We start from the raw sequence: 23208 nt of genomic DNA, 5'->3' as shown, positions 1-23208 counted from the left end.
TTTTTATTTGCAAAATCAAGCATAAAGGGAAAAACCCGAAAAAATAAAATCAAAGATTCGAACCTGCGACATGATGCCGTCGTCAAAACAACAGACGTTGTGGTCGATGTGGCCACCATCGCCGTTGGTGCTGTGGCCGTCGTCGCCGTTTCCTTATTCCTCTTCATCTTTTTTTTTTTTTCAGTTGATGCATCCATCCACATTTCCCCTTCTACTTTCAAAACAGAGAATGGACAAGTAAGGAGAAAATGTTTCTTTGTTTTGTTTGAAACCCAAGCGACTGCCCCCCTCTAACTAGGGTTTCCTGTTTGTTTGTTTTGGACCTTTTTTTTTAAGTTAGTTTGGGCTTGGGTTTTAAACAAAAAAACAAGAATTTGTTCACACTCAGTCCATTTAAAACTATTTATTTTATGTTTTTTTATTTTAAAAAAAAGTTAATTTTCCTTCATAACTAAATACCAATTTCATCATAAAAAATACAAATAAATATTATATTAAAGATTAATTAGATGTGACATCTTTTTAATCTTTGAGTTGTTAGGACACAAGTGGTACAACTTGATAGTTCTAAAACTCTCTTTATTTATTTATTTATTTACTTATTTTAATAAATTAATCTAAAATCGACTTAAATTTGATGTGGTATTATTTTTTTATCTTTGAGTTGTTAAGACACATATTGTATAACTTGGTGTTTTTTTTCTTCATATATAAACCAAAAAATAATTTAAAATATTGTTAAAAGGATTAATTAGATGAAACATCTTTTTATTCTTTAAGTTTTTGAGACACAAGTTGTACAGTTTGATAGTTCTAAAACTCGTATTTAAAAAAAAAAATTAAGTCAGACAAATTTATTTTCTTTTCTCGTCAAAATATTTTTAAATATAACATAATCCATTTTCGTTAAAAAAAATATATCAACATTTTCTATTTAAAAACTACGTAGCTTTGATTTCTCCATCGCACCGAGAGATACGTAGGAGCAAGATCGCATTATTGTCAAGCGCATTAATAAATTTAATTTTATTTTCGTTTTTTGTTCCTTAAGCACATTTATTCCAAAATAATGTTAAAAAAAAAATAATAGTCGTTAAAGAAAAATAAATATACTTAAGTTAAAATTAATCTTGCACAATTAATTATAGGTAACCGTTTTTTAACGGATGTCGTAGGTGCTAATACCTTCCCTACGCATAATCGACTCCCGAACTCAAAATCTAGTTTCGAAGACCATTTTTTTATTTTTTTATTTTTAAGGGTTTCCCAATATTTTTCCTATTTTAAAATAAATTTTGGTGGTGACTTCATTGAATTCGAGAAACACTCAAAATTTCCAGCCGCGACACACATTACAAGTCTAAAAATGTAAAACCACCATGTTTCTACATATCCTAGGGAATGAAAAACACTGGTACAGTTTTGAACAAGTGTGGGAGAATAAACTTGGCTATCTAAGTGTTGATGAATAGAAGAAAAATAAAGTAGTTTACATAAAGAAAATGAAGGTCTTGATGAAAAAGAAAATTAGAAACAAAGAGAGTATAGTGAAATGATGTATGAGTTTAGCTGTACTGAAAAAGAAAGAAAAAATAAACATGTAAAAGGAAAGAAAAAGAGAAGAAAATTATTTGGTTGTTAGATGAATTTGATTTTTTGTTAATTTTTTTTAATTCTTCCAATCTCTTTGGTTTTAATTAGTCATATCCTTTCGACACATTCTCTTACCTGACCTCATTACAATCTTTGATAAAGTCCTTTTTAATTTTTTTGGGCATATGCATGAGTTGTGGCGATTTAGAAGATTTTATCATTCTATCATTTAAATGGATTCTATCATTCTTGATTTATTTATTTAAATCGATTTTCCTTGCTTGTTGGATGAGAAAAGAAAGATGCACCTCATGAGTGTTGTGATTTAATGAAGGTTTGATTGTTTTTCTAACTCAATACTTTTTTACATTCTTGGAACATCATTGGAAGTATATGTTTGGATAATGTTTTGAGTTTCTTATCACCCCTATGGACTATGGTTTATTATTTTAATTCTAGATTTTGATTTTACACACTAACTTTTATATTTCGTCTTTTGTGGGCAACTTAAGTATTTTGTTTGTTAATCATAATTTGTGCTTAATTGAATAGTCATAGATACATTCTATACCTTTGGGTTTATTTTAGTCCTAATTGAATTTTGTAGTATTATTCGTATCTTTTGATATTGCTTCTATATTTTGATCATATCCTTACATTTAGGTATCCAAAAATTATGCACTTTATACCATTGGAAATCTGGGAGAATTATCTACAACTTTCATGCAGAGCTCTAGTCACAATTGTGATGTTTAAACCATCAAAACAGAGCTTCAAGTCAGAACAGAACTGGTGCTGTGAAATTATGACCTAGTAGTAGTGTTTAAGCAATATCTGGAGCCATAGACATCCGATCAATTTGGGACCAAAGTCAATGGAAAGAAAACACATTAGGGTACATTTGTTACGAAGATCATTTAGCCAAAGAATGTTGTATTGAAGGAGTTAATTTATTTGAAAGATAAATTTGGATCAATAGTATTTTGGGCCTAACTCACTCATTTCAATCCAATTAATTATAATAATTCTAGAAAGTCCACTTGAATGGGCATGTTTGGGATTTTTGAAATATTAGTCTGGCCGAATTTGGAGAAGATAAAAATGTAGGACATAAGTAAATACGAGATAGATGAGATATGGAACATCTTGTAAATTTTCATTTTAAAATAGCCATTACATCCAACATCTATTACAAAAATTCTACACCTTCTTTCAGAAATGGAAACTCCGTAAAATAAGCTAAATGAAAAACTAATTCTGGATAATTCGTCAATCATTCCACAATTTCACCTCCGCACTTTCTTTTTCCTTTCACTCCACCTTCAACTTCTTCCATCCTCAACCTTCCCACTATTCACCTTCGTTTTACCATCGTCACTCTGCACTCTCATCAAATCACATGAACGTTTCAAACATCAATTTTCTTCTTATTATTAGGGGGACCTTTTTTATTTGAGAATCTAGAATATCGTCTTAGCTACAGAGTCTTGTCATTTAATCTGAGTGATTTTCTAATACCAACGGTGGAGATTCTTAATTGAATTGAAGATGTCTATGTGGATTTAGATTTGGGTGATGGGTTATTGTTGTTGTGTTGTATGAGGAATATGACTTCTACTAGTACTCTCACAAACACTTGGTGGAATCAAAGATATATTAACTTGTTAGAATTTTTGTAAGAAAAATTTGACGGAAAATCAAACAAAAAAAACTTATCAAGATCAAAATCAGAAAAATGTTAGAGTTACAAATAACAAAACATATTTAAACTATATATATATATATATATATAATGTTTAACTCTACAATAGGAGGTCGTGTTTCCTTTAATTTCTTTTGTTTTTTAGTAAAAAGTTACATTCTGACTATTTATAAACTTTAATTTTTATTTTTATTTTTTTAGTAGACGGTCGCATTCCATTATTTAGGACCACTCGTACAGTGTCACGTGGACAAAATTAGATTTCAAATCGATCACAAATAATGGTAGTATAAATTTGATCGTTGAAGGAAACAAAAAATAAAATAAAAAGAAAAAACAATTTAATTATTTAGTAGCTTGATATAAAAGAACATGAAAAAAAGTTATAAAAAAATGTGTATTTATAAAATAACATAATTTTTCTTAAGAAAAAAATTTGATACGATGAAAAGAAATAAAATAAATAAAAATCAACATTTCATTACAATCAATAAAAAAATTATAATATTTAAAAAGAAAAATAAAGAGAATAAATATCTAAATTAAATCAACATTTTTTTTACTAAAAATAATGTTCATTCATTAATTCGAATTAGGAGAATCTATCAGTAATAAACAACACAAATACAAATTCGTCAAAAGAATTATCTGCGAATAAATTCAGGTTAATAGCATAAAACGATAAAATATCTATAAAATATTTGACAAAACTAAATTGATCGAAATATCTAGGTCTTTGGATCTACAATATTGATGATGTTGAAGTCATTAATTAAATTTGTCTATATTTGATCAAAGTTAATCTATCAATCTGAATAAAATAAACACCTAACGAGATGAAAAAAATCAAACGTCGCATTTAATCAATGAAATAACAAAAAAAACACGAAGAGAAATAGATTTATATGGAAAGTCACCTATTTAAATAAATAAAAAATATAAAAAAAAACAATATTTAAGATACCCTTTTAATTTTTATACATTTTAAAACACCAAAATCACTTCTTTTTTTATAATATGTAACAAAGATACCCTTATAATATTTCAATGGAATTAAAATTAAATAAACTACAAATAGTAATAGTTTTTATTTAATAATATTTTTAGGTTTTAATTTAATCCAATTAAAATGTGTTAATCTGATTGTCAAAAATCATAATTTTATTTAGTTATAGTGTAAAATAATTTTATATTGTCAGAGCAAATAAATTAAACTCTAAGAGAAAATGAAAAGAAATATATGTATTTATAAAATGACATAAACTTCTTTAAAGAAAATTTAGATAATATAAAAAGAATAAAAACATAGTATATATAGTTTATTAAATTGTAACATTTTCATTAACTTTTATAGAATTTATTTTATATATTTTATATTATTTTTCTTTTTAGATTTTATACTTTTTTATTGATTGATGAAATTTTTATTATAATTATTATTCTTTTTATCATATTTAATTTTTTCTTAATTACATTTATGTTATTTAAATGTACACATTTTTTTCTATCATAATATTTTTTCATTTTCTCTTATATACCAAACTCCTAAATAACTAATTTATTTACTATTCATTTTTCTTTCTTGCACTGTTTTCTTTTTCCGTCTTTTTTTAATTAACCAAACAAAGTGTAAAAAATATAGAGATTAAGTTATTTTGGTTTTATTTTATTAAAAATAAAAAATTATTTTTATTTTTCTCAAAGACTAAAATACCTCTCATAATTTTTCTAATAATAGACATCCCTATTTTTATTAAATTTTAATAAAATACTATATTTATTTTCTACTTTTTATTAAGTAGACATCGCTATAAGTAGACATTGTAAAAAGAATACCAGCATTTGCGGATGCTCCAAGAGAATGCAACGTGTTACACATTCCAGATATTTTCATGATCATGATTATCAATAATAGTAAAGCAATGGAGATAAGATGAGAAGATGATTGTGTGATAGAGAGAGGAAGGAATCATCATTTATTTAAAGTTTAAAATGAGGGTCACTTTGTTCCCCACTAATATCAATGTGTACGTACTTTTCTATTTATTTCGTCCTCATTCATTGTCTTTTATTATTTGCTTACTTTCACTGTACTCTTTTTCTCTTTCTAAATTATACTTTCAATCTTCTAAATAATTTTTAAATTTTATTTTAATTTTTTTAAAATTCAATTAATTTTAAATATTTTAATCTTTTAACTTTTTTTTGTTTTATTTTTAATTTCTTAAATTATAATTTTTTTGTTTTGAAGAATTAAAATATTCAATATTTATAACTTAAGAATTAAATAAGATTTAAAAGACTACAAAAATAACCTAAAAGAACAAAGATACAATTTAGCCCTTTTTTTTTCTCACTCTCTTTACTCTATATAAAGCTTAGTTTACAAACATTTATATTCAGTGAATATCTCATTTGATCTCATTCATACCACGTCTCATTTTCTCTTTTAGTATTCTTCTGGTAATAATCCTCACTTTAGTTTTTCGTATACTAGTTGTAACAATGAACAAATTATGAATACAAATCACAACTTATGGTCATCCATTTCCAAGTAGTGAGGTTAGTTCCTTCAAAACTTACATAACAATTTATTTTTTTACAGGGTTAAATCTATTTCATTTCCGTTTTAACAAGGTGCATAATACAATTTGAAACATAATCCAAGACCCGAAAACAAAATTGATATAAGCTTGCATGAGCTAATAAACAGCAACTCTAGATTAACTTGTCTGTCAGTAAAGTATAACATTTTGCATGTCGAATATAACTAGTAATTATATCCGTGCAACGAGAAATTCGTTTAAGGATACATACATTTTATATGATTTATAATTATTATATGTTGATAAACATAATGGTAATGATGTTTTACAATATATCTCAATATCAAATAAGAGATAATACATTTTTTGACAAGTTATTAATACAACATGATAAATAATTAATACGAATACATATAACTTATGTTTTTGTCAACAATGATTTAAGATTGGTCCAGGGCCGCTCCATGCAACCTGAATTTTGAAAAATTATATTGATATCTTTAATTTTATACACTACTCTACAATTTTATATTTGCACTTTATGTCAAGAATTAATACCCATCTGAAAAGAAATTATCTTTTTTCTATCTTCGCTCTAAATAGATATTAAACTTAATTTCTCTCAACTTTTATTTTCTCTCCACATCCAGCATTGTGAATCTGCAACAGCGGCTAAAATCTACCAGACGCCACCACCCAAGGTTAGAATCTTGAATGAACTCATTATCTAGTAGAGTTTAATCTAATGTTAGGGTTTTAGATTTTAACAACTCATTACTCATTTTGTGATTTACAATGGTACTAAAAGATCGTTTGTTTGCTCGTAATCTATTAGATTGTTTGCTAGTAAACGTTGTAGAGTTGATCATTAGCTGACACAATTGTGAGAAATTTCAAGTTTTTTTTACTATGCCTCTTAAAATTAAAAAGTGTGATTTTTGATATGAGAAGTGTAAGAAAAAAGAAAAGATTTGAAGGTTTAACTCAATCTCAAACATCAGCTCTTGATAAAGTTTTTATAAAAGAACCACTAATTTTAGTTGAAAATCATAATGTTGATGTTCAAATTTCTTGATAACGTGTCCATTGAAAATGATTATGATGATGTTTATATTGTTCATTGTGAATTTGTGATGATGTTGATGATTTTAATTTGAATAATTCACTTGATAATGAAGAGGACAATGTAGAGCAAGTAAGCCCATTTGAACATTTGTTTGATGTATCCAAGAAATTGGGATGCTCTTGATTTTAAAATGATTGATTTTTTAGTATTAGCTTGAAGTTTTATGTAGATGTTATTTATAATTTACTTATTTTGATTAGTTTAAATAAAGTAGTTTGAGTTTTTGGTATTTTATTCGGTAAAAATATAATATTTTAAAATAACTTATAATTTTCAAAATTGTTTTTTTTTATTAGGGCCAATTTTATAGATTCAAACAGGACCTCCAAAAATATTAAGACGATTCTGCGTTGGAGACGATTCTAAAATCGCGCATTTTAAATCTCATAATGGTACTTTAGTAAAATAATTTTTAAAAAAAATTATAAACATTTAGTTGTAGACATTTAAGTATAAATTATATTTTGACAAAAAAAAATATTTATTAATCAAATGTAATCGATATTGTGTAATAATTCTTTTTCAATTGATAATAAATAAAGTGATCAATTTAACTTTTATTGAGACAATATTAATTTTAGATAAAATTTTATTTGTAAATAGTAAAATATGAGATTCACCCTTGGATCAGCATTAAAATAAAAATTTTATTTTTTCTAAGGATTTAAAGTGATTTCAATGATAGTCTTACCCTTAGGTTGATCTTAGAGTGATGTATGGACACTCATACACCACATAGACACCTTAGAGTCTTAGTGTTTTTTTCATCATGAACGTGGTTTATGAGCAATGTTTAAACTCATATCTATATATGTCTCATGTACATATTCAATAATTTAGTCAAAATCATTGTATTTGTCGAATCATCAAAGATAGTGCACTAACTAATGGAGAAAAAAGTTGAGAATAACATATTTGCTGAGAGATGCATAATGTTGAAGATAAAAGAAACTTGGCCAGGTTCTAGGGGAAACAAGCGGGAATGAGTAGAGTCCAAACAAAATCACAAATTAATTAAGTAGAAACTCGAGATGAGAAGAAAAAAAACAGGTAAATTCACACACAGCATATAATCAATTTATATACTGTAAAACCGAACAAAACATGATTAGTGTGAATCTCAAATAATCATAATTGAAGGCACAGTTATAGCAACTCATTTTATGCCAATAAGTTGGAATTTAAAACGACAGCAATATTTATCATTAAAAAGCTCACCCATCATGAATAAAGCCATGTTAATACCACAATGCCCCATACAAAACTGAAATCTAAACCAATGCAACCATAATTTAAAAGGTTGATTTTTCTAGTATCCATTGTGATTGCCAATAATTTCTATTAGTTTAGCTTATGGAAACCAAAGATACTTACAATCTTAAATTGACATGGATGAGCCTTGTTTGGTCCAATTAAAAGTTGGTCAACCATGTAATAATTCAATGAAGTTGAACAAAGAGTAACCTTAAATCAATAAAAATTAATATTAAGAAACACAAAAAATACAATATCCATCAGCTATTATTTTGTTTTATCAATACCATGCATGAAGCATTTTTCTTTGTTTTGTTTTTTACTTCCGATACAGTATCCATATGCTATTGTTTTCCCCTTACAAGGCCCACCAATAATTTAAAAAACATCTCACTTACAAATCTGCATTTGTTTCAATCCTAGTAAAAAAACCACATAAACAAAGGTCCCTAGATTTAAATAAAATAAATTGTGTAGAACTTGACATAAGAAGGAAAAACCCAATTTAAGAAACAAATAAAACAGTGAATCTGAAACCCATACAATTACTTTTATATTATTAGATTTCAGGACAACACATACAAAGTACTATTTTATATCAATACCAAAACGCATGTGTAAAAAATTTAATATCAAACATCACCAAAAAAAATAAAGTTCTCAATTAAAACAAAATATGTGTACAGAGAAATATATATATATGTAGGTAGGGGTGTTTATAGTGCAAAAACTGCACTAAATTTGATCAGATTAATGGTGTCGTTCAGTTTTTCAAAATCAATTTCGAATCAAGTTCAATGCAGTTCTGAACCGATTTAAAATTGGTTTATAAATATAAACCAGTTTAATATTTTGAATAAATTTTAAGTTAAAATCGGTTTTGAACAAGTTATTTGGGAAAATAATTTTGAAACTTTTGACAAAAAACTTTCTATTTTTTTCAAGAAAATAGTTTTTAATTTTTTTTAAGAAAAACATTTTCGAGAAAAATAGATATAAAAAATTTCCCGATAAAAAAAACTTTCGAGAACAAAAGTTTCGATTATTTTTTGAAAATAAATTTTGGAAAAATAATTTCAAAATTTTTTCGAGAAAAATAGATATAGAATTTTTCAAAAAAAAGTTTCGATTATTTTTAAAAAAAAAATTTGAAAATTTTTTAGAAAAATATGTTTTTTCGAATTTTTTCTCAAAAAATTTCCAAAAATAAAAAATTGTTTAATTATTTTTTTGAAAAAATAACGTTTATATATTTTATTTCGAAAAAAATAAATTTCAAAAATTTTCTATGAAAAAAATCTTAATTGAATTTAAAAAAGTTTTAAAATTATTAAACTGATTTTTGAATTAATTTAGTTAACTGATTTGTTTTAAATATGTGGTATAATTCATGAACCATTTAAATGGTTTGATTTTGTTTGATGCAATGCAATCCAATTTATCGATATGGTCCAATTAATTATATATTTTGCACACCCCTACATTTAGGACAACAATGGCGGTCAGTGTTCTAAAATTATTGACCCATCAAATATTTTCGAAATGCTAAAGAAAACCTCGTACACTCATTAATATGTCAATTTATTTAAATTTCATAAAATTATTGTACAACAACAACAACAACAACAACAACAACAACAACAACAACAACAACAATAATAATAATAATAATAATAATAATAATAATAATAATAATAATAATAATAATAATAAATCCAGACCCATATTTCTCAACTAATTGAGAGTCTATAAAGCCAATAGAAACCATAGTTCAAGTCCATCAAATCAAATTTTAGACACTCACATGTTGTCATGAAAGAGTATCAACACAACTCAAGTCTCCAAACATGCAGCAAAGTAGTTTTAACAAACTAAATATACATAATGCTAGGACTAACAAAAAAAGAGTGAGTAATTATAAATCAATAATTATTTGTAGAGCAGACATGGAAACACTAAACAGGCCTAAAATATACAACAAAGTAGTTTAAACAATATGAAAAATAATTACTCTTGTTTCAAACCAAGCATGGAAAAACTCATGAGATATATAAATGACTATTGTTAAGTCATTTTAATAGATCTTATATATTAGAGAATAACAAAATCCGAGCTCTTAGAAGGCCTCCAAACTGCACAAAGCGATAAATCCTATTGTGCAAATATGTAAAAAGACACTCAATATTGAAACGCACCAGAAAGTGGGGTTATGTGTGAAGAAAGTTTGTTTTTTACTTTTTAAGTTTTTGGATATTGTTGCACTGAATTGGGTGTTTCACTTGATTCTATTTTTACCATCTAGTTAGTTATAGCTTTATGTGTAGTTTGTTCTTGAATTTTTTGCTCCCAGAGGTTTGATTTACGGCAACAATTGAAAGGGAAAGGTGCTTAACTTGCATTAGTATGGGATGAGGGAGAAAAGGTATTATTTTAGATGTATAAATATTTTTCACTTTGGTTAAATGGTAGTGTTTGATTGCAATGCTATTGTTTGCTAGTTTTGTTTAGATTTGTAAATGCTAATTTAGGATAAAAATTATGTGTATGGAAAAGGTGAAGGTGAGAGGTGTCCTTGGTAAAAATGTACTTGCTTTGTGCCTAGCTCGATATTAAAATAAAGTATTTTTTGGAAGTGGGGAAGTTGAGATTTGATAAGTATGGCAAATAAAATATTGTTTTTTGGAAGTGTGATGTGGCGTGGAGGTGTTGAGAGCATGCCACCTACACAAAAACGACTTAACAGTAGTGGAAAGGTGTATACTATCGAGATTGAGATGAGATTAGAGAGTGAGTAACGACCCTCCAAAACAAATATCGCCAACTCAAACGCGTGAGCTTGTATTTACTATTATTTAATGACTTGCTGTTTTTGCTTTTACTATTTCTTAAAAAAAATATTTGAAATCAAAGCTATCATAAATTCATAATATAACATGTGATTAAACTAATGGCGTTTTAATTTGAGAAAAATGAAGATGTTTCGTAAGTGTAACCTTATTTTACACGTGTCTAGTAAACTTTGATTTTATCATCTAACTATATAATTAAAAAATTTATGTTTACGTTTGGTTGTTCATCATCAAATTATTATTCAATAAATGATTTATGTTTATTGTTATTGTAAAATTATTTACACTAATTATATATAGTCATTAAACCCTGTTAAGTGTTAACTATGAACAATCTAAACCATTTGTGTAAAAAATGTAAAGCTTCAAAAGGATGAATGAAATAGGAAAATGGGTCTTAATCCACTTAGTATTTTATTTGATTGTTTTTTATTTAAATCAATATAAAATAATTAAATAAATTATCAAAGTAATATCAGTTGTCATATAGAGGTCATGTCATTTGAAAAGTTCACACAATGTCTCGTAGTAAATTTTTGTTATTCAACATTAATTGTGGTCGAGACTAATTATAGAAACAACTATAAAATAATATACTAAAACACCATTTAAAATTAAGTAACAGAGACTAAATCCTTGAGGACAATAGTACTTTCAGATGTCTTAAACTATAATTGTTATATTCATACTGGTGAGTAGTTCGGGAATTGTGATTGACCATATGTGACGGGTATGTGGTGTTCATGATTGTTCCTAATTTAAAGAGTTGGTTGACAATATATTATACAACACCTCTTTGCCAATATGAGTTGATCTATATGGTAAGAGATCCCGTCCCCTTATAACTTGTAAAAAAAATATAACATAGTAAGAGTATGTTAACAAAAAAAGTAATTAATTTAATTTATTTTTTAAAGAATTTTATAAAAAGGGAAAGAAAAAAAAAAACTCAAGACAATTATATAGATTTAGTCAGAAAGGTTAGTATATACAAAGTTTCTTACATAATTACGATTAGGTGTTTATGGTGTAAAAACTAATATGATATAAAGCTGGATACGAATAAGATATCATAGCGACACGATAAACATTATCATATCCAGTTATTGATACACATGTGCAGGTATATGATACACATTTCATGTAAACAATTACATATTAGTTTTTTTTTTTAAATTAACTTATTATATTTAAAAACTTATAAATTAACATAAAAATACTAAAAAACTAAATAAGTAATGAAATGATTTTATATTTAAAATTATCCATTGACACTAATAAATAAACAATTTAATTTTTTTTAAAATTATGAGTAACAAAATAATTCTATTTTATTTTTTTAGAATATAAATAAAGATATAATATATGTATATATATATATATATATATATATTATATGTAAATGGCAAAGTTACCCTCGTAAACAAATTATATTTATTTTAAAATTTCAATTAATTTTCATATTTTTATAATTTTGAATAATGATTTATTAAATTATATAAAAAGACAAAACTATCCTTGTAATAAAATCAATAAAAAAATTAAATTAATTATTAATATTTCATTTTTAAGTTTAAGATCAAATTCTACTAATTATTTTATATTTATATTTGATTAGATTTACATTTTAATATTTTAGATTATATTTTATAAATTGTTTTTATATTTATATTTTATTATATTTTAAATTATATTTAATAAGAGTAATTGAGTAAATTATTGTTCTTATCACATCATGTTAGTTTTTAACTTAGCTTGTATTTAGAATAAAAATTTTAACTAGAAAGATATGGTATGATAGAGTTTCTGAATTCACTACAAGAAAAAAATATTTTGCAGCGGTTTTAATTTGATGTTTGTGATAATTCTCCAACTGTCACAAATTCATACATCACAAGATTGTTTTGCGACGGTTAAAAAAATTGTCGTTCCAACTGCTGCCAATGTTTGCCAGAGTTCTAACCGCCTCCAATAAAGTCTTTAAATGCACCTAGTTTTTTTCTTCTAGGATTGTATTGCAGCGGTTACAAACTGCCTCTATGTACTTTTGGTGACGGTTTAAACTATCGCAAACATTAGTTTTTGGTATTTTTTTTGTAGTTTTTATTTTCATCAATTTAACTAAAATGAAAATTATTCATAGATTTCATTCATATAACTAAAATACACAAATATAAAATTATAAATAAATCTCATTCATATAATATATTCAAAAGTAACAACCATACATTGAATTTTATTAAAATAACAAATAAATTAATTTAAATATTCAAAACCAAAACATTAATAAAGTGACTGAAAATGCAAAACAACAACAAACTTAGTTCATAAATAATCTAGATAGTCCTAATGAGTTTCATGATTAGACCGACAACTAGACTCAGAAGAATGTCTTTTATCTCTTGGTGATCCTTATTATGTGTTGCATGAAAAAAAATATAAATATAAATATTAAATTCAACCTTACTTTTTTACACATACTCAAGACTATAATATTAACATCAAATTAATTAAATTTAATGAAGATCAAACACTCAAAATCAAAACATACAAATATCAAACTAATTCCCTGATTTGATAGTAGTAATAAACAACTCAAATAAAATATTAAAATATGATCTATGATTTAGTTTGTGTGTGGACACCATATTAACATATGTGTCTTTTCCATTTGCACGTGAATTATTAACATTTCAGAGAAAAAGTTTTGAAAATACAATAAAAAACCATAATGTATTATAACCTCACATATTTAAGATTCATGCAGTTAATTAAAATAGGACAATAGGCAACCCCTAAAACAAATACAAGACTGTGGCTTTCTATCACAAACAACCAACACCACACCAAGGGGATCTCACAATTTTACATCCATTAAAAATAAGAAAAGGTTGAATGCTACTATAAATACGATTCAAGAACACACATGTGATTTTTATAGACATACAATTAGTCCACCACCAATTGCTAGATGCAACGTCTCACCTATGGCCACCTCATCTTCTAATATAAAATATAAGATCTAAGATAACATAAAAGCTTTTTATGATTGAACTGAAGTAGCAATTTCAATTTACAACAAAGGGGAGTTTGAATTGTAAATGCACTTTTTTAAAAATTCATGTTAAAAACTTTAGAAAATAACTCAAGATTGATCTTGATTGTGAAAACAGAAAACGGAGAACGTTCTTGGTTAGTTAAAATCAATAATTCAGTTTATGCAATTAACTTGATAATCAATCAAACTAAAAGTAAATAGATAAGGGAAGAAATACACACAACGATATATCCTGGTTCACCCAACTCGGGTTACGTCCAGTCCTCACAACCGTGAGATTTTCCACTATGTTTAAAACAAAGAACCTTCTTGGTTTTACAGCACCTAGCTTAGATCAACCTTGATATGTTTTAATCTCTATTACTTTTCACCCAGAAAGCAACAACAACACCTATCTAACTTTGATAAGATTCAATGCAATCTAAACAAACTATAAAGAAACTCTTATAGTTTGAGTTTTTACAATAAGATTGATTTTGACAGAATCTAAGATATCTCAACTCTTGTTTGAGTTTCGATTCTTAAAAAAGAAATCAGTAGCAATATCACAGTGAGATAGAATTGATCAGAACTGATTGCTTTTTGTGAAAATGAGAATTTCAAGTATGTGAATGTGAATGATTTATGAGAGTTTGATAGCACTTGAAGTTCTTATTTGATCCTGGATATTGGCCTTCTATTTATAGGCATTAAAGGCCTTTAATGAAGGTCAAAAGAGCTGTTGATAGTGCTCTGAAGTTTGACTGAAGGCAATATATCAGATTAAAAATAATCCAGCTTTGATCCTGGATATTTCCCTTTTTTTTTTGACTTTTCTGGTTTAGCATTAAAGCAATTTTGTCTTCTAGTTAAAAAGCATTTGACATTTCTCCCTTGATCTTGGATGGTACAGTCTTGATCTTGAGTCTTGAATGTAGCTAAAGGAGTTTGGAGAAGAATTATAAGCCATTGCATAAAAGAATGCTCAGCTGCTCAAGTTATGCAGAAAACGGAGATTGATTATCAATCTGGGTCTGTCAAATTGAACTTTCTTGAGATTTAATAATCAATCTGGAGTTCCTATTTTAATCATTCTGGATGTCTTTTGCAATGTCTTATCATATATCAAGGTTGATCAAACTTTCTTGACAGTTTGATTTTTAGAGTTACAAACTGTCTTGATTTTTGTCTGACTTTGAGTCCTTTTATTTTAGAGATCAGATAACCTTTTTGAGCTTGAATGAATCCTATTTGTTCCTTGCCATGTGCTGATTCTATATGAATAAATTTCCAGGGCAGACTCTTTGTTAAATAGGTAGAAAAAGTTTGATTAACATGCTGTGATGAACACTTTTGAAGCTGGAGATCTTTCTCTGTTTTAATGTTCTTGTTGCTGTTTTCTTTGCTTTGCTTGATTCTGTTCTTAATTAAATTCACTCAAAAGCATGTGTTAAATTAACATAACATTTTAGAATCATAATTAACTTTCTTAATTAACTTTTTGTTTGTTTTCATCAAAACATTAAATTGAGATTTTGTCTCAACATGAACTAGGAGTAAAATCTAACAACATTTCTTTTCCACTTGCAATCCTTATATACTTATGTTTAGATACTTAAATTGCATTAATTCCTTCTACCACATCAGGTAAATATATAATGACAATAATATTGAAATATTTTACTACTACAGTTTAAATAGTAAGTTACTCATAATTCTCAGTCAAATTCATTAGTAAACCATTTTTCTACAATGATGATTCATTATACAATAGATTTTTATAAACACGACACAATCACTGAATTTGATATTTGACAGTGTTTTAATAAGTGTACTGAATCGTTACAAGTAATAATTAAAATGGTAGTACCGAGTGTCGAACTCAAAAATTGTGTTTTATTATTGAATTATATTTAATTACTAAAATTGAACAAATTTTTTTCGAATTGATTGAAATGTTATTTAAAACGAACAACGGTAATAAAATTGATCATTTATTATAAGAAAAATGTCAGGGATAAGTTTCACTTCGAATCCAACCTTAGTTTCTAATTTGATCCTAGTTACTAAATTTCTTTATTGAATTATTACTGAATTCTCTTTATTATTTTTGTCCTAATGCCTTAGTGGCAGAACCTTTAATTCCAAAGTAACCTCTAATTCCTTAGTGGATTTATGATTAGAATTAATCTTTATGGTACAAGAATTCTCTTTTTAAACTATTGGCTTTGCAACAAATTTAATTGGTTTCATGACCCGCATCTATCCCTAAACTACAATATCATGAATTTCTCATATCAAGCATTCCTAAAGTCAACTTCCGTTTCAAAATATGAATCGTAGAACATTTTAATGTTGATCAAACAATAAAAAGCATTAAGCACATAGATGAGAAAAATAACTCAATAAACTCATTCATATAACTAGAAATCAAATCAGAAAAATAAGGGTTTCATCCTGTTTCACTCATCCCTAACAAATATGGTTTAGTTACTCATGACAGAGATACAAAATATATGAATTAAAGAAGAATTACAAGAAGGATTCATAAATGATTCTTAATAAAACTGCTCCAATGGTGTTAGAAACAATCGTCTTTGAGTTTCTCTACTAGGGCACAAGTCTCCAAACTTCTCAATAGTAAAAAAGATGCATAAAAAGTGATAAAAACGTGTTTTAATATGTTCAGATGCGCGCTTCAAGCGCACAACATCTTTTGTATGGTGTTTAATGCATTTTTCTCCTCTTTGGAGTTCGAATTTGGTTTCCATGTCATCATAAAAGTCTCAAATCTTGTTTCACTCATCCCTAACAAATATAGTTTAGTTACTCATGATAGAGATACAAAAGATAGGGATTAAAGAAGAATTACAAGAAGGATTCATGATTGATTCTTAATAAAACTGCTCTAATTGTGTAAAAAACAATTGTCTTTGAGTTTCTCTACTAGGGCACAAGTCTCAAAACTTCCCAATAGTAAAAAAGATGCCTAAAAAGTGATAAAAACATGTTTTAATGTGTTCAGATGCGCGCTTCAAGCGCACAACATCTTTTGTATGGTGTTTAATGCATTTTTCTCCTCTTTGGAGTTCGAATTTGGTTTTCGTGTCTTCATAAAAGTTGTATCTATGAATCTTGGCTTTCATTTGCACTTAATTTGACTCCAATTGAACATCTACTACTCCAGATATGGCTGAAATACTCCACATAGGTCATGTTGATTTTTCACCAAAATTCAGCACTACACTAAAACAAATAAACAACGCAAAACTACACAAAATATCTACTTAATCAAGGAAATAAAAACATAAACATTTCATTAAATCCAAGAACTAGAATCAACAAAATATATCAAATAACTCCTTAATTTAATTAATGATTGAAGATAAATAAGACTAAAAACAATGAAAAATATACATATGATGAAGAGTTATCACAACCCCAAACTTAATTTGTTGCTTGTTCCCAAGCAACAATTAAATTCAGATTTGGTACAGTTAAAATCAAACTTAAACTCGATTTATCAAATCAAATCAAACTCAATTTTCAAAGTTTCAGCTACTACAAAACATTCATCATGCTCCATGGTTGCTTACAAAAAAAAAAAAAAAACACACACACACACACAATTTGTACACTTTAGCATTCATTCATCAAGTTCAACTCTCTCTTCACCCAATCTCACTAAAATTTCTCTCAAGTGTTTAACAAGGGTTATGGATTCATCACTCAAATCCTGGAACATGCATCACATTACCATAAGTTTGAAAAATTCTAGTTAGCATTCACAATTGCAACTAACACATACACTTTTGAAGGACGTTCGGGTTGTAATTGGCTTTAGATAAATGTCAAACATTTTGGGATATTAGGCTATACTACTTGAAACACACATACTTTTTTTATTACCATTACTTCACCCATATCTTTAAATTATGAATCCTCAAGACATTCAAGTGAGTATGATTGCGGATACTCAAGAAACAGAAGTCCCAATTTCTCAACCATAATTGTACTAGCCATGTTGATCCAATATTTTCTATCAATAACCAAATTGCATATCTTATTATTCACAAGACATCTAGTAAAGAAAACATTTTTCTTTGGTTTGTCTTCCATGACGAACCACTAAAAAAATATTCAAACTTTACAAACAATGTCTAAAAACACATGACCATATATATTTTTTTTTAAACAACAATTCAAACGAACATTTCTCTGATACCAAATAATGACAAACCCAAAATACAGTTTGATAAAAATATGAGAAAATTAAAAACAAATAAGCAAAATGTGGATTTGAGGAAAGAGATGGTAAAAAAAGATACCCCAATAAAAATGATTGATAAGCCAAGAGGAATCGTCAGAATGGTAAAAAAAGTCACTGAGAAGATTCAACCAAGTTCCAATCCAAGAACTCAAAGAGGTGAAAATCTCACTCACAATTCTCAAAAAGAAATATTTTATTTCATTCAAATGTAAGTTTTCTACCTATGTGAGGAACATATAAATAGGAGTTGTTTGGTAGAAGAAAAGAAAAGTCACAATAAACTAACATTAATCCTAGTGCCTACAATAACTTTATTAATAATTGTTTTGTCTAGTCTTAATTAGAAAATAGTTACAAAACAATCAAAGAAAAATCAAAAGACTTTTTTTAAGCAACCCCTTTTGTTTGTGCCTATTTATTTTATTTAACTATTATTCTAATGAACCCCATAAAATAATAAAAACACCAAAACTTAATGGTTAACTTTCAACTTGTTTTTGACCATTATAGAAACTAAATTTGTTTTTGAGTCTAAAAAGTAAATTGTAGATAATTCTCTAAGTTTTCCAATAAATCAAAGATCACTTCAATAAGACATTTAGAGCTCCACATATAGCCAAAACAAGACAGACAAGTCACGACATACAAAAATGACATTTTCAACCAAAATTAACTTGATTCTTTTTGTTCTATTATTGAATCAATTCTACATGTAAAGAGAGATCATCTTAGGATCTCATCACCATCTATGTTCTTTCTATCCTATAACTTAGAAATAATTGCACATAAAAGCTAACATTCATTAAAGTAGTACTCACTCATGTCTCAACGATGCTTATATGCCATAACATTTTATCATTTACTCTCTCCATCTCATATTATAAGTAAAAATGAGTCACAGTCGATAAATCATTAATAATTTTTGCCTTTTATTATAATTACTTATAAAGTCAATCCCATGATTGATCGTGATTTGTCTGTATAAATTTTTTTACAATTACAATGCACGCAAATTAAACTCATATGTAAAATAATCCACCTTATTTTTTTTAACAAACAGTTTTATACTTTTTTTGAAGGATTTTTTTTTTAAAAAACTATCCCTTTTCTAAAAATTAAATATCACTCTACCCCACTTTTGAAAATATATACTAAAAATACGCTATTTTTAGAGACTGTCTTATAAAACAAAATCCCTTTCTTGAATAAGTGACACAAAAAATTAAAACCAATTTTTGGCTGGGTTAGTTCTGCGGGAGATGTAAGGTTGGCGGGTGGCAACATCATTGGGCAGTGGCGCGGATGATTCCGGCGACGTTGGTTTCATGCTGCACAGAGCTGTGGAGTAGATGAGGACAAGATTATCATTTTACCCCTCTGATTGCATGTGAATCAACATTGCAAAATTTTCCGCGGAAGGGATTGTGTTGAGTTCGAATCAAAGTGATTAGAATTGATTTTTGTTTTTTCTCACTAAATTTTGAAGATAAGTAAACACGGTTTCTGATATAGAAATCTATTTCCTCTAATTTCAACTTTTCCCTATGCCTTGTAGTTAGTTGTTTTGGAGATTCAGTGCAGTCTTTCATTTTTATGGTTCTTCTATTTTGTTCACTTATTCTATGAGGTATCTCTTATAAAAATGGAGTTTTCTTTCATCCGCCTTAAGGAGTTTCTTTGAGCTATGAAGCATTAACATGGACTCTGCAAGTAGACACTAGTGATATACTTGACATTTTCTTTGTCAGATAAATCGTTCTTAGCAAGTCCTTAATTGTTTACTATGTTCCTTTATGAAGCTGCTTCCCAATTCTTAGTGCTATACTTTATGAGACAGACTTAGGGAGGATTCTAAGCATCGACCAGCTCCCAACCTGAGTTTGTGGGGGGACTGATAATGTATATAGAGTAGAGTACTTAAACTGTTTAATATTCTATTGCATTGTATTGCTTCCAGCTCAGCAGCCAGCTGTATGCCAGCTCATCAGTTAGTTACAGCTGTCTCTTTTTGTTTAAGGCAGTTACAAACCGCATATAGTTGTTGTATCCTATAAATACCGAGTTCTCTTGTTTGGAGAATCAGAAAATGAACAAATCAATTTATTCATTTTAGTTGATCATGTGTTGAACTAATCAATTCTTAATAAACCAATCATTTCGTTCATTTGTTTTTGTTTTTGTTTTACAAAAACATCATTGCTTGAATTTACTAATCTACTTTTGATTGTTAATTGATCAAATTTCATCTACTTTCTTAATTATTTCTTGCATGATATATTTCCACTTTTTGATTCATTAGGAATAAAGAGATGTAGCCATACTTAGTTCAAGAAAATCGAGAAGAAAGTATGGAGTATGCATCCAAATTTGTAGAAAGAGCTATCGATGTTGTGTTGGACTTGACTATTCGGCATGTGGGTTACATCTTCTATTACAAGGAAAATGTCAGTGAACTAAACGTTCTGGTTGAGAAGCTAAGACTTGAACGAGATAGGCTGGAACACGAAGTAGATGAAGCTAAGGATAATCTAGGAATAATCGAAAGTGATGTTAATGTTTGGCTTCAAAAAGTGGATAAAACTAGAACTGAAACAGAGGAGTTTCAAAATGAAGAAGGTCACATAAAGACAAGGTGTTCCAGTGGTTTATTTCATTACTTGAGGAACAGGGATAGACTAGGCAGAAAAGCAAAGAAGATGGCAGTGGATGTCAAGTTATTAATAGATGAGTCAAAGTTTGATGGAGTTTCCTATCAGCAAAAGCCAACATCTATGCATGCTGCTTTGTTTAATGCTGGCTATGTAGAATTTGGTTCCCGAAAATATACAATTGAAAAGATAATGAAAAAACTAGAAGATTCTACAGTGAGAATGATTGGAGTGCACGGGCCAGGTGGTGTGGGTAAGAGCACTTTAATCAAAGAAATTGTTAAGAAAGCTCAAGACAAGAAGTTGTTCAATGTGGTAGTTATTGTAGAAATAACTGACAATCCCAACCTGCAGAAAATCCAGGAAGAAATTGCTTACATGTTAGGATTAACATTGGAAGGGGTAGGCGAGACTGTGAGAGCAGATCGTCTAAGGAGGAGGTTACAGAAAGAGAAGGAGAACACCCTTGTCGTCATGGATGACCTTTGGGACAGAATAGACTTGAATAAGATAGGAATTCCATTTGATGATGATATGGATGATGATTCAAGCCATATGACTATTGATGTAATGAAGGATCCTAACTTCAAAATGGTGAAAAAAGGAAGAACTGTTGGTGATTATAAGGGTTGCAAAATTTTGTTAACTTCGAGAGATAAAATAGTATTGTCTGGTAAAATGGAAGTCAAGTCAGTTATATGTGTGAGGGAATTAGATGATAAGGAATCTCTAATGTTGTTTAAGGAGGTGGCTGGAATACCTGATGAAATGTCCACATTTAAACAGGAGATTGTAAAAAAGTATTGTGCAGGGCTACCCATGGCAATTGTTACAGTTGGAAGGGCATTAAGAAATAAGAGCGAGTTAGTGTGGGAAGCCACACTCGAAAAACATAAAAAAGAGGAACTGGGTGAAGTGCAGAAATCTATGGAGATTTCTGTAAAGATGAGTTATGATCATCTAGAAAGTGTGGAGCTCCGGTCTATTTTCTTACTTTGGGCTCAAATGGGTCATCAACAATTAATTATGGACTTGGTGAAGTATTGCTTTGGATTGGGTATACTTGAAGGGGTCTATACGCTAAGGGAAGCTCGTGATAGAGTATATACATCAATCCAAAAGCTAAAAGACTCAAGTTTGATGTTGGATGGTAGTTCCAATGATCATTTCAGTATGCATGATATGGTTCAAGATGCTGCTTTGTCTATAGCACACAAGGAGCAAAATGTATTTGCTTTGAGAAATGGCAATTTAGATGACTGGCCGGACAAAGATGAACTCGAGAGGTGCAGTGCTATCTCTATACGCAACTGTGATATCATTGATGAGCTTCCTAAAGTTATAAATTGTCCTCAACTTAAATTCTTCCAAATTGACAGTGATGATCCTTCTTTGAAAATACCTGAGAAGTTTTTTGAAGGAATGGAAAAACTCAGAGTATTAATATTGACTGGGTTTCTTTTACCATGCTTACCATCTTCGATTAAATGCCTATTAAACCTCAGAATGCTTTGTTTGGAGCGGTGTATTCTGGTTGACAACTTATCCATCATAGGAGAGCTGAAAAAATTAAGAATTCTCAGCTTTTCTGGATCTCAAATTGAAAACTTGCCAGCTGAGATAGGGTGTTTAGATAAGCTACAGTTATTTGACATCAGTGACGATTCCATAATGAAGGTGGTTCCGCCAAATTTTATATCAAGGTTGACTTGTTTAGAAGAGTTGTATATAAGAAAGAGCTTGATCAAAATGGAGGAAGATGGAGAGCCAAACCAAAGTCAAATTTCATTTCTTTCTCAGTTAAAACATTTGCATCAATTGAGAGTTGTAGACTTATGCATCCCAAGTACTGCAGTTTTGCCTAGGGACTTATTCTTTGACAGGTTAATTGATTACAAAATTGTGATTGGAGACTTCAAGATGTTTTCAGTTGGAGGTTTTAGGATGCCTAATAAGTATGAAGCGTTAAGATCCTTGGCATTGCAGCTAACAAACGGCACTGACATTCACTCCCAGAAAGGGATAAAGTTGTTGTTCAGAAGAGTTGAAAATTTGGTGTTGGGAGAGCTAAGTGGAGTTCAAAATGCTTTTTATGAATTGAATTTGGATGGATTTCCAGATCTTAAAATGGAGCTGGGAGAGCTAAGTGGAGTTCAAAATGCTATTTATCCATCATAAATAAC

The 23208-nt window shown here is 28.2% G+C and overlaps 1 protein-coding gene across 8 annotated transcripts; it reads left to right on the top strand.

Annotated features, from left to right (window-relative positions):
- Nucleotides 1-5692: 5692 nt before the first annotated feature.
- LOC140919619 (disease resistance protein At4g27190-like) lies at nt 5693-23203 on the top strand. Of its 8 annotated transcripts, none has more exons than XM_073366097.1 (5): nt 5693-5857; nt 6492-6542; nt 10572-10643; nt 15021-15139; nt 20677-23203. In XM_073366097.1, exon 5 carries the CDS (start codon nt 20726-20728, stop codon nt 23201-23203), a length of 2478 nt encoding a protein of 825 aa, XP_073222198.1. In that variant the 5' UTR covers nt 5693-5857; nt 6492-6542; nt 10572-10643; nt 15021-15139; nt 20677-20725. The 8 variants fall into 8 exon arrangements, 6 of the variants coding, with proteins under 6 accessions (XP_073222198.1, XP_073222202.1, XP_073222200.1 ...); XM_073366101.1 differs by having other exon boundaries at nt 10546-10643; XM_073366099.1 differs by lacking the exon at nt 10572-10643.
- The last annotated feature ends 5 nt before the right edge of the window (nt 23204-23208 follow it).

The sequence above is a fragment of the Cicer arietinum genome, chromosome 3 (genome assembly GCF_000331145.2).
Source record: "Cicer arietinum cultivar CDC Frontier isolate Library 1 chromosome 3, Cicar.CDCFrontier_v2.0, whole genome shotgun sequence".
NCBI classification, from domain to species: domain Eukaryota; kingdom Viridiplantae; phylum Streptophyta; class Magnoliopsida; order Fabales; family Fabaceae; genus Cicer; species Cicer arietinum.
Note: the sequence above shows the minus strand (reverse complement) of the source record. Positions and strands in the feature narration are given on the sequence as shown.